The sequence below is a fragment of the Sander lucioperca genome, chromosome 6, assembly GCF_008315115.2.
Source record: "Sander lucioperca isolate FBNREF2018 chromosome 6, SLUC_FBN_1.2, whole genome shotgun sequence".
NCBI lineage: Eukaryota > Metazoa > Chordata > Actinopteri > Perciformes > Percidae > Sander > Sander lucioperca.
The window spans coordinates 25855804-25869047 of record NC_050178.1 but is presented as its reverse complement, the minus strand read 5'-3'; the positions used below and the strand labels follow the sequence as shown (position 1 = coordinate 25869047).

The 13244-nt window shown below is 42.1% G+C and overlaps 1 protein-coding gene and 1 long non-coding RNA gene across 2 annotated transcripts; both read right to left on the bottom strand.

Moving 5' to 3' along the window:
* Window positions 1-2242: 2242 nt before the first annotated feature.
* Window positions 2243-5807, bottom strand: LOC118495211. Its single transcript, XM_036001838.1, has 2 exons — window positions 3603-5807; window positions 2243-3509 (listed from the first exon to the last, which is right to left on the bottom strand). The coding sequence occupies exons 1-2, from the start codon at window positions 3978-3980 to the stop codon at window positions 2862-2864; spliced, it is 1026 nt and encodes a 341-aa protein (XP_035857731.1). The 5' UTR covers window positions 3981-5807; the 3' UTR covers window positions 2243-2861.
* Window positions 5808-6140: 333 nt separating this feature from the next.
* On the bottom strand, window positions 6141-8339 carry LOC118495217. Its single transcript, XR_004897535.1, has 6 exons — window positions 8258-8339; window positions 7401-7907; window positions 7138-7216; window positions 6926-7031; window positions 6421-6710; window positions 6141-6317 (listed from the first exon to the last, which is right to left on the bottom strand). It is a non-coding gene; the product is annotated as an uncharacterized LOC118495217 (long non-coding RNA).
* Window positions 8340-13244: the final 4905 nt, after the last annotated feature.

The window sequence follows — 13244 nt, the reverse complement described above, 5'->3', positions numbered from 1 at the left end:
CAGCCCCACGTGAAGTGTTCGTCCAATCAGCTGCAGCCATGGCGGTTGTAGGAGGGTGTAGACTGGTTTCTTTGCTCGTCAGTGGTCAGTGAAGAGAAACTGGTGGCAAGCTCACTAGCGAGTAATGCTGGGAAGAGGGGCGATCCCATCTGTGAAAACAACGCGTACTGTGTATGGACACCCACCTTGACTCAGTAAAAGCCTGATAAAACATGGTCATTATGGTTGGATCAATATTAAAATATGATTTTCCTTAAACGATGCAAGCACCGTTGACTAGGCCTGTCACAATAGTCAATAAATCAATTAATCGCACGATAAAAAAAATTGGCTCGATAATTTCCATTTGCATGCTTGTTTGTTCTGTCGGGGAGGTTGTGGGCTTTGACAGTGTGAAGTCTGCCTCCCGTATGAACAAGGCTGTGGTGATTTTCCTGGATGATGTGGTGAAGGTTGAGATTGTGGTGGAGAAAGGAATTGTAATCCGTGATACTTTGACCCCGGTTCTCCCGCTGGTGAGCCCAGCTAAAAGAATCACGATTTCAAACGCACCTCGGTTTATTAAAAATGAGGATTTGGCCAAAGAGCTGTCGCGGTACGGCCAGCTGATGTCTCCCATTAAAATGGTTCTGCCATTCGGTTCTCCGGGGCTCAGACTCAGATGTTGCTCCACCTGCGGCTGACTCAGACTCGGCAGGTGCGCAACAGTGTCCAGAAACTGCACAGGTAACAGAGGTAGACACGCAGGAAAAAGAGAATAATGTTGAACAACATGAGTGTGGAAATACAACTGTTAACGAAGGAAATGCCCAGTCTAATGAGAACGCATAAAATAACAAACAGACAGGGAAAAAGAAAGGCAGTGCAAATAAAACAAGCTGCAGTCAGAATGTTACAAATGTGGTTGATGATGGTCTGGCTGAAAATCTGTCTGAAGAGATGGATAGAACTACAAGATCCAGCAAAAGAAAAAACAGTTCTAACAAAGAGCAGAATGATGCTAAAGCTAAAAAGCTGCTAGAGGAGCTGTGTGATGATGATGATGATGATGAGGAGGATTGTGAGTGGACCGCATCCCAGGTAGAGAAGTTAACTCTTTATCCTCTGGATAAGATCAAGAAGTTCTTGCAGGACACTAAAGGGATGAAGGCGGTTAAGACGGAGCAGTTCTTCCCTGATCTGAGAGGGTTGATCAGGTCTGTGGCCTGGCTGAGGAAAGAGACAGAAGGGTTTTGGGGATCTTAATAACGTCACGCTGTTTTGTACTATACATGTCCGTGTTGCACTCATTAAGATCTAATTTGAACAGATTTCTGTCATTCAAACAACGCTGGATTGTAGTTTAAAACTTTTACAGCAAACTTAATAAAATGCCGGGTTTTATTCAGGCTTTAGTGCATAAATAACGTTCCAGTTAATGGGTACGGCACGGAGAGAGCATTGACTGAAGGCTCGATTAGCAGTTAGCTCCAGTTAGCGCCAGTTAACTCCAAATATAGATCAGCCTAAGCGGACTTAAATAAAAATAAATTAGGTATGAAACAATTAAGGCTGTCACAATTTAGATTTTAAATCAAAATCGATCGAAATTAAGTCACAATCTTGAATATTGAATTAAAAAATGGAATCGTTGATACTGCCACGCCCCCATGTCACGTCTGGTCAGCTTGTCAAGCGGAAAAAAACACACGTGTTGAAGTGCTGCGAGTCAGTCGACCTCCTGTAACTTAGCTAGAGCCAGTCAGAAGATAGCATGGCAACTGCAGATGCTGGAGACCCATCGACAGAACTTGAGCCCCCTCCTCTTTCACTGAAGTGTGTGAAAGTGTGGAAGTATTTTGGATTTCCAGTGAGTTATGTTGACAACGTTCGCGTTGTTGACATAAAAGCCACAGTTTGCGAGCTCTGCTATGTGTGTGTACCATATCAGGGTGTCCACAGGGTTTTAAAAAGTATTAAAAGGTAGTAAATCAAATTAGTAAAAATTAAGGCCATTAAAAGGTATTAATCGCCATTTTACGAGGTATTATTTTTTAATAATTTTGTTTGCAAACTATGAGTTGTCAATTTGTTTTATTATGTCTATTTAAGTTGATCTTGTAAAGTATGTGTGATATTATATCCTATCCCACATCAGGTGATAGCCTATCTTAGCCTGACAAGCCTGACCCACATCCAGATGTTGGGTCTGGGAACTCACCATTGGCAGGGCTCAACCCGAGGGGCGGGATCAACGGTTGTCTTTCTAATTCCCTCTGCACGCTACAACCAGGCAGAGCAACGAAGAAGATAGCGGAGCTAGTTGATAGATTCAACTTTTGCCGTAACCGGTGTTGTGCCGAAAAAAAGACTGCCTGCCGAAATACGACTCCACGCCGCTAGAGGGCAATGTTGGTCAGTCTAAATAGTTATGTTCACCAATATTACAGTTTTTTCTGATTGCTTAAGCACATTTTTTGTAACTATTGGCTATTTTTGCAAAACTCTAGACACAAATAAGAAAACCTTTCACCCAATTATCAAAACATTGTAGTTCTCTTGCAAAAGCGAACACAGCTAGATTAACTCTTCACACCTTCGTAAAAATGGTGTTTTCGTGTCAAAGAGTAAACACAAGCCATCATCTACTAAGCACACAATGTGGCAACTACACACTGATGGTATGAATACAAAACACATCTGGCTTTTGCTTTCTCTGTGTACAGATGTCAATTTGAGGTCATACTTTTGTCATAGTGTCATGTAAACATACAAGGATCCAAACTTCAAGTATTGGTGTTTATTCACACTCATCAAAACCAAGACAGAGTCAGAACACAAAATAGTAATTTCACAAAAAAAAAAAAAAGTATAAAAGACAATCAGTCTACATCATGTCGTCTTTCTGGGTCCGGCCACAAAATTTCATCCACATCGCATGCGATATCCTCCAGTCCAAGGCACCGGGGAAAATATCTCCTTGAATGCCGTATCCAGGCTTGACATGATGCCTGATCAATATCTCCACATGCCTCCTCCATTGCCTGTAAAAGGGCTACCTGTTGATGAGGATGACGGTCGTACACTTTCCAACGCCAGGCAGAGAAGAACTCCTCGATGGGATTTAAGAATGGAGAGTATGGAGGGAGGTTGAGTGCCATGAAGAATGGGTGGTCCGTAAACCAGTTGCGGACCAAAGCAGCCCTATGGAAACTTACATTGTCCCATATGATGACATATCGGGTATGCTCTGGTCTCTGAACAGTGAGCATGTCATGTAAGGTGTCCAGGAATGCAATAATATGTGCAGTGTTGTATGGGCCTATGGTTGCATGATGGTGAACAACACCATTTAGGCTTATAGCTGCACACATGGTTATGTTACCACCACGTTGTCCTGGGACATTGATGATGGCACGGTGTCCAATAATGTTCCTGCCACGTCTCCTGGTTTTACTGAGGTTAAAACCGGCCTCATCTACAAAAAGTAGCTCATGTCCCATGGCATCTGCTTCTAGTTCCATCACTCTCTGGACAAGACAAAACAAATGCAACACATCAGGCCCATGCACAGCACTACAGTATGCACTTCCAAATTCAGAACCAATGACACTATAGCTTACCTGCACATAGTCATATCGCAGTTGCTTTACACGTTCTGTGTTTCTCTCGAAAGGAACTCTGTAAATTTGCTTCATTCTTATTCTGTGGCGCGCAAGTACACGACTTAGTGCAGAAATGCTTACACTGTGTATATTTTGAAAGATGGTGTCATTATCAATTATGCGCTGCTGTATTTCGCGCAGTCTTATTGCATTATTGGCAATCACCATGTTCACTATATGGGTCTCTTGCTCTGGAGTGAACATTCTTCCTCTGCCCCCAACATCTGGATGTCTAGCAATTCTGTAAAGTAACAATTTCAGTATTTTTGCATGTATGGTACTGTTGTGTTTCTCATTAGAGTATGGCAGTGCTACAAAGTACTTACCGATTCTCATTTCGAAATGTCCTAATGATGCTTGCCACAGTGTAGCGGCTCAAATTAGGCTGAACGCGTTGGCCAGCTTCCCTCAGGGTCATCCCATGGTTGATGACATGGTCCACTACTGTAGCTCTGATGTCATCAGTTATTCTATTTCTTACTCTTCTTACCCTTCCTCTTTCCCCTCCTCGTCCTCTTCTTGCTCCTCCTTGTCCTCTTCCTCTAACTTCCTCTAACCCTCTCGCTTCTTCAAGTCCATGTCCTCTCCCTCCAACTTCTTCAACTCCACGTCCACGTCCTCGTCCTCTTCCTCGGCCTCCTCTGATTCTCACTCTTCTCACTCTTACTGCTCCTTCCATTGTACTCCACACAGACAGCTTACCTGTGGCTTATTTATAGTGCTTAGGCTGATTGCAAAGTGAACTAATTATCTAAAACAGTTTTCACATGTGAATGTGTGCCAGACAGTTGGCAAAATAGTGTTAATGATAGCCATACATGTGTATAATTTTGCTAGTAGTGTGTTGGAAATGTGGTAATTGAGTGTAAGCACAGAGTTGTGTTTAAAGTTCTGCAAAAAGAGTGTTGTGCTGTGAATTGTGCCTACAGTTTTGCAAAGTGTGTGTTACAAAATTGCAAAATGAGTGCAAAGCAGTGTTTGTGCTTTTAGTTTTGCAAACTCAGTGAGTGGTTTTGCTATACGTATTAATAGTTTTAGAAATTGTGCTACAAGATTCACGATTAGCGCTTAAGCAATCAGAAAAAACTGTAACCAGGTCACTTTTGAAGGGCTTCAGCCCCAAATGTTTTTATTGTAGCCCCGAATGTCATTAGCCTAGTTGTTTTAAGCAACACAAAGTTTAAGTTCCGTGTTGCCGTGACGTTAACAGTCTACATGGTTCAGGCTCAAACTCACGGAGCTCTGGAGCAGACCCGTGCGTCGCTTTGTGTGTGTGTTCTGTAGGCTATATAACATGTAATAATGTAAATGTAATACATGTGACTGAGGTCTACTAAAAGTGCTGAAAAGTTTGAAAAAAATACAGTTTGAAAAAAAATACAGAAGCCAATTGGGTGATTGTCAGACGTTGCTGTCCTGAGTTGGGGGGGGGCAGTCACATTTCGGCAGGTCCCATATACCCCTGCCAAAAAAGGACTGCACCCCCATAACTCAGGATTGCAAAGGCTGACAAAGACAAACTTTTCAGGACTTTTAGTAGACCTCATAACATGCAAGTATAGCAAATTGTGTGATTGTCAGACGTTGCTGTCCTGAGTTAGGGGGGGGCAGTCACATTTCAGCAGGTCCCATGAAAAAATATAGCACTCACAATGATATATGTACCAACACACTAGTTATTGTTTATTCACAAAAAAAAACCCAATGACAAATATCCAACAATGTAATTCAGTAGTAACAACGTTCATAACAGGCAAACAGACAGAAACCAAGAACCTCTGTAATGTCAAAAACGCTATAATTTACATTTCTACATATTTAAATGACTGTTGGTCTAGTTATTTACTTTTTTCAGTAATTTCACCTATGTGTTGTTTTCGGGTCACATTTGACCTGTTTTCAAAGTTTCTTTATCAGAAATACATGGAAATGCACGGAGGAGGATAATACAGGAGAGGAGGAAGCTGTAGAAAGATTGTAGGAACATGGACAGAAACCAGAAAACATGTTTCATTACATACTGTACTAACAGTACTGTTGGCCTTTGCTAAATGTATAAAATGTGAATACGAATGAAGGACAAAAGAAGAAAATGTGTCCGAGGCTGACGAAGACTCGCTGACACTTCCAGAGGGCTTGACTAACAAGCAAATGGTGACCCAGAGCCAGAATAAGGCCGCCTGTCACTCACACCAATAAATCAACACACATTTAAAAATGTGGTTGCATGACAGCATGCTGTATACGCTCACACATGTAAAGAAACACACAAACAGAAGAGGCAGATGAACCGTGATGAACTGTGTCATCAAATGCTGGAGTTCATTCGATGCAGCTGATGAAGGATCATCATCGATCCAATGACCACAACATGTAGACAACGATGTAGCTGAACTTGTTCTGACACACACACAAACACACGCACACACACAATCACACATACAAACACACACACACACACACACACACACACAAACACACACACGCACACACACACACACACACACACACACACACACACACACACACACACACACACACACACACACACACACACACACAACTTCAAACTACAGCCAAATCACTACAAGCCTCACACATGTAGTCACTGTCAGTAGTGATACATTTGGCACATCGCTGGTGGTACCACCGATGACATGAGTCACAGGATATCTGAAAAAGAGAATTAGATATACATTAACACATACAGTGTCCGTAGGCTTTCTCTCTTAAAATCTTTTGAAATCTTATACTGACAACAACAAAATTGGGCTACCCAGGAAACTGTCTCATCCTGGCCATCCTCCACGTTACCACAGATGTGGCAGACTTCACTGAGGTCATCTGACAAAATCAAAGAACCATAACAGCTCAGGTTTCTGTTATTGTTATAAGACTTATATAATCAATTTAACTAAAATAAGCTATCCATGCAATACTCCAGCATGTCACCAACATACCACTGTTTTCCAGTAGAGTGGTTGCTATGACCTTTCTTAGTCCCTCAATGTGTTTTTTTGATGATCCAAAGGAGATGCTCTGCCCTTTTAAAATGCATTCTGCAAACTAAATACATTGTGTATTTGTGTTAGTATAAAGCATCTATTAAAAGGTATAAAGGTTTAGTAAAATCACACAAGTTTACATACACAGTGTTTTTTTTTAATCTCAAGAGACATGAAACAATGACATTAAAGTGCACAACGATTCTTACACTTGTTCAGATGAACTTTGTAATTTGGTGGTATGCAACCATTTTAATATTAAATCTCTGTACCAACCTTTAATGCAAATACTCCACAAGATGTCACATCTTTTTGCAGAGGGTGAGGGAGAGAGGTGCATGACCATTTTGAGATATTGAGTCCCCTTTGTCTCATGAATGCTCTTAATAAAACAGAAATAAAGTACATAGATATATGTAAAGGATAAATTACAGCATGGTTTTACAGGGTGTTTGTGTGTGTGTGTTATACAAGTTACCTTGTCACACCTTGACAGTGTTTTATGTCCTTTGCCTTTTCCCCAAGAGGATCAAGGAACAATGACCTCTTCTCTGATGGAAGCATAACCTATTGTACAAATGGGAAAGTACACCTTGTTATTTTTACATTCATTAATAGGTTTTCACCCTTTTCATCCCGATGTTTGCGAAGTTTGTATACATGCTACGCTATCACATGAAAAGGCTCAACAGAGGGAATATTGAAATGCAGACTCAAAAGCACGATTTCTTACCATGACACTTTAACTCACCATCAACATCCAGTGGTTGTTCTTGTTGACAATGCCAATGATTAATTTGAACATCAGGATCAAGCTAAAATTAGAAAAACATGGGTAGAAAAGGTATATTTATACATCGCTCGGAAGGACTAACTCAAAGATGCATAAATAAATACTTGAGTCTATATGTACTGTAAAATCTCCACATACTTCACGCAGTTTGCTTTTATTATTCCAAACATCAGTCATGGCAAACGTGTCGACAGCAATTGCCTTTTCCCTTGTTCGCCCATTGTGCTCTTTGACCAGGAGCTCCAAGTAGGCATTAATAACCTGAGATGAAATGACATACAATATCAAATAGGATCTGTTTTCTGCATATATAACTGCATAAATCCCCTATGTAAACACCCTGTACCTCACTCTCCAACTGCATATTTGGGGCTGTTCTTGCTATATCTGCATAAAACAGTTTGTAGGGCCCAACTTTGGAAAGAAGAATGTATGGATTCTTTCCTTTCCATGCATCCATCACACCTAGGAAAAATAAAATACATAAGCACAGCATATTGAATAGTGCAATATTCATCACATAAATTGCAATGAATAGATGTCATTACTTACGAATATTTCTTTAATGCACATTCATTAAAGCTTTAGTGCGTAACTTTTTTATAGTAATGAAAGTCTGTTACATTCAAGCCATTACCAAGTTAGTTGCTAAGACAAATTAAGCCTATTTGTAATGTAGGTAAATAAAAGAAACAATGCTTCTTAGCTAAAAGTACTGATATTGTAATAATGCCAAAACAATTGCCTTTCTATAAATTCAAATTGACAAACTGTTTGATCAGCTGTCACTATTGTAGAGTGAAAGAAAGACATACATTTATCAGTGGTAGCTGATACAGTGTAGCTCAAGGTTGAAGCAGGAGTAGAGGTGGAAGCAGAAGTGGAGGCAGAGGTGGAGGTAGGGATGGTTGTGGAGTCAGGTGGGGGTGGAAGCAGGGGTGGATGTGGAAGCAGAGGTGGAGGTAAGGATGGTTGTGGAGCTAGGGGTGCACAATATTTCGACTCAATATCGTTATCGCGATATCACGTTGCACGATATTATACCGAAAGTCTCGCGATAATTAAGCGATATTTTGTTTGCGTTGCTTCCCGCCCGACATGTACCCAAAGAGTATAGAAGCAACAAGAGGAGAAACTCAATAGAACGTTGTGTTACATTCAGTCCAAGATGGCGGAGCTGCAGTTCCATTGAGTTTCTCCTCTTGTTACGTCTATACTCTTTGATGCACCTCTCGAAAAATACACATCACTTGGTAGCGTTGTATTTCCCCCGACTCATTTCCTGGTTCTCCTTCTCCATAAACAACATGAAATCAAGGAGAGGGTTAACTTTTCCTGCTCCAGATTTCCCACCGTGGTCAGAAAGAACAGAGGAGACACTTAAGTTTCTCTCACTAAGACTCTAGGGTCACTATTCGCTCCGAAGAAAATCGCCGTCACTCTCTCACTTCTTCCTCGCTCTATCACACACACCCACATGCCGGCCCGGCTCGACGCACACACCAGAGCACGTATAAACATCAGCTGCGTGGAGCCTCCGCAGAACCATAAAACGAAGCGAAAGAAACTAAAGGACCTAAAGAGAGAACGAAGAATGGAGCAAAAAGAACACAAACGTAAGAAAATGAGTGTTGCTCTGGGAGACGACGACATAACAGAGATTGAAAGGAAACTTTAGTGGCCAAAAGTAACCCTACAGTCACATTAGCTTAAAGAGAGCCACATGCACTCGCTTGTGGGTGCTCCTGGGCGTCCCTAGCCTACCCCTGGTTGCTTGGCAACAGTAAACAGAAATTCTCCGGTACCACCTTAAACCACGTCTTAAAAGTTACTTCAGAGGTATTGTTAAGTCACAAGAACGATGTTTTTGGATTTAAAAGTATTTATTTCTCGATAAAAGTAACACAATATATGAGATTAAATGCCAAACATATCAGATATATACATAAATACGATGTCCTGAAGCGTTTTCCACCATCTTGAATTATTTTCTTCGACTTGAGCCACTGACATACGTCACGCTGCCCTCACGCTGCCTTCACTCTGATTGGCAGTCGCTCGTGGCCAAACGGCCACTCCCATTGAAAATGAATGGTAGCTGTCTCTTGTAGCTAATGTGACTGTAGGGTAATGCCTCCTCCTCGGTAGCTTGGAAATACTTTGGCTTTAAGCCAACAGATGTGCATTGCATTGTTTTTATACTGTAGTCGTGTATATACAACCAGTAGAACATGTCCTGTTCTATAGACATGCTCTTTATTTATTTATTTTATACTGTCCAAGCAGTAGAACATGTCCTGTTCTGTAGACTCATGTTGGACCAGTCCCATATGACTGTCAGTTGAAATAAACCTTGTGTTGTAAGAAAACTTGTTTTATTTGTTATAAATCTATTTTGATAAGTTTTCCCATAACTTTGGTAATTTTACATACGTTTAAAAGTATCGAAATTAATATCGATATCGCAATATTCATTATCGATATCGCAATATCACATTTTTTCAATATCGTGCACCCCTAATTCTGAGTCTATTACAGTTGTGAGCAATTACATGTATACTTGTGCGCTAGTGTTAAGGCATAGATACCCGACCCGAGCCCGACGGTTACCGACGGGTCCTGACGGGTCCCGACGGTACCCGACCGGCCGGGCCGGGTTCGGACAGATATTTCGAAATTATGGTCGGGTTTGGGTCGGGCTCGGTCACATCAGCGCGATAACACATTTGTTGTAAAATGGTGCTGCGGCTCCTTTAAGAGAGCTCAGTGCGTGTGTAAAGTGGGCAGAAGAGAGATAGAGAAAGAGGAAGCAGACGTGTTGATGCGACCGGAGCAGAGTTGGTGGAATAAGTTTATGTTTTGTACACAGTGTGTGTCGGCCCTGGAGGTAACAAGTCTCCCCTGGTTTTCTGATCACGGTCGGAAAAGAAGCAATCAGGAAAGGTTAACACATTGAACATTTTAACAGCTTATTAACGTGCGCTTGTTGCCCCGTGTGCGCTGATGCCTCATCTGTTGACATTTCCAAATGCCTTCCTACAGTTGCTTAATAAAAGCGGGCTTTCCATACAAACTAAGGTAGGCTACATGTGTCATTAATATGAGAAAAAATTAGATTTTAACTGTGTCGGGCTCGGACACAAATATCTTAATGCCTGTCGGGCTCAGGCCGGGTTCGGTCACGGCTCTGTTGGACGCGGGCCGGGTTCGGACGGAAAAATTCGGCCTGATCAGACCTCTAGCTAGTGTGTCTTCATCAGTCTGCAATTAAACGTTGGATTTTATCTCACGGTGCTTTACGCTGGGTTTTCACAGGCAGCTTCAATAACGGAAGAACGGAGCGGTTCAGTTCATTTTGAATTCAGTTGACTCGAATCAACTTTGGCGAATGTTAGCGGAGTTGCAGTTGAAAAAAATCTCCCTGTGAAACCCCCCCAGGACCTATACACATGCATTAATGGAGAGGAAGTGTCAGAGCAAAGGAGTTGTCCATGGACATGTACCCCAAGCAGTTGGGGGTCCGGTGCCTAGGTGAACTGGCTCCTCTCAAGATACCAGTCCACAGTCTGTACTTGGTCCATATGGGGACTTGAACCAGCGACCCTCCTACGCCAAGTCCCCACAGACTGAGCTACTGTCTCTCAAAGATAAAGATCACATAAAGCTTCACATAAAAGCAGGTTTACAATCCAATTAAAATGCTTCTATCATATTTGTGCAAAGTAGCAGCAGGAACAAAGCTACTTTTGTACCACTTTGTTCTGCACCGTGGGATTAAAAACCTCTGTCTGGAGGGAAGAAGCTTAAAATCTCTGTACAAAGGCTGGGAGTCATCATTTAAGATAGATGTAGCTATCCTCTGTAACTGTCTGGTGTACAGGGATGCTGGGTTAAGTTGTGGCTCCTCAATCAGCTGACTGGACCATTTCACTATCAGGTTTAAGGATTCCTCTCACCAAACCATGACACCAAGGAAAACGACAAGACTGATGGTGTGTCTCCATTGTCAGCATCTTTTTTCCCGCTTCCCATTCATTTCTATGGGAGCGCCGTGCAATACATTCTGGTAGCGTCGCGGGGACTTTGGAGAAGCCCCCTCTCCTCATTTGCATAAAGTTGAATCCAACCAACTTTATGCTAATGAGTGTCCGGCTCAGCTCACCACCTCTCCAAAGCTGACAAAAATCATTTAAACTGACCTTTGTCGATCTGAAATGAAGCCTATTTCTCGCTTAAAATGTTTTCAGAAACACGTTTCGGTGAACTATTTTCGTAAAATATGAGATGGTATGCCAAACGAGCCGCCAATATGGTCAGTTTTGAGTCGTGTCGTCCAATCAGCTGCAGCCATCACGGTTGTAGGAGGGTGTAGACTGGTTTCTTTGCTTGTCAGTGGTCAGTGAAGAGAAACTGGTGGCAAGACTAATTTGAGCCTTGTTAATGGTATAGAAATAGTGATTTCTTTTTACTATACCCGTGCCCCGAAGACTAGCGTTATAAGCTAATCAGTGGTTTGCGCTAGCTTGTTTCAAGCTAAAGACACATTCAGTTAGCATGAAAACATATCCCAGAGAACGGTTGACTCGGTACACATGTTATTAACCCCTAGGTTCATTTTATAGAACCCTTTTAAAGGGGTGGTAGAATGCAAAACTGATTGTACCTTGTCATAGTTGAAAAACGACAGTTTGGTGGGTAAATAGGACATACATAGAACCTCAAAATCCCATTGACGTCAACTCGGTAGCTCCTCCTTATTTGGCTCTAGTCTCTATCTTTGTCACACCCTAACATTTACATAGGCTACACCACTGATCTGAGATCAGGTAGTCTTCTGAATAGGTCGCGCAGATCTCAGAAATTGTATACATTGTTCATCTGCTATTTTACCACTAAATTCACTTCTGAGACTTTTTTAATGCGAGAAATACAAACTATGTAGAGGTCAAATATGGGCCGTTTAACGAAAATTGATGTCTAATTTCAAATTTTGTCCGACTGTCTGTCGGAGGTCAGCGGCCTGTGCTGCCTGGGTTGCTGCCTCGCCGCCCGGCCTGTCTTCCTTCACAGACCCCGGCCTGCTGTGAGGTAGATGGAGCTCCGACACGGTGCTGGATACCTGCGCAAAGTCACCGTTTCTGGGTTAGGGGACTACCAAACGCCGCTGTCCTGACAGAGCTCCAGGGCCTGCAGCTCCTCTCTTCCTGCTAAATGGCCGGTGTGTGTGAGTGAGAGCGTGGTCAGCGAGATTGTTACCCCCGCAATCTCTTACCACATGTTCCAGTTAATCTTAAAATGGATATGTGTGTTGAGTTATTTAAACAAACGATCGGGGAAATAAACGCCTCTTGTCCGCGAGTCTCATTGATAGAGCCTGCGGCTGGATGGAGCTCTATCACTGAGAGCTAGCTAGCCTCCTCCTAGACCTCTGAAATTCACAAAAATGCATTAAATTGAAATCGGACACAATTGTTAGCTTTATAAGACCTTGGGGTAGCTGTAATATACGTGGCGTGACGAAATTCAAACTCTAAATATACTCTAGTTATGCCGAAAGTGTAGCTAACTAGCCACGATCTGTACACATAGGATTGAAGGGACTAGCTAGCAGCTAACGAAACCCCTAATGTTCACAAAAATTCATTAAATTGAAATCGGACACAATTGTTAGCTTTATAAGACATTGGGGTAGCTGTAATATAAGTGGCGTGACGAAATTCAAACTGTAAATATACTTTAGTTATGCCGACAGCTGGCAGCCGAGCCCCGGTCGTCCAGTAACTGAGAAACGGTGACTTTCAC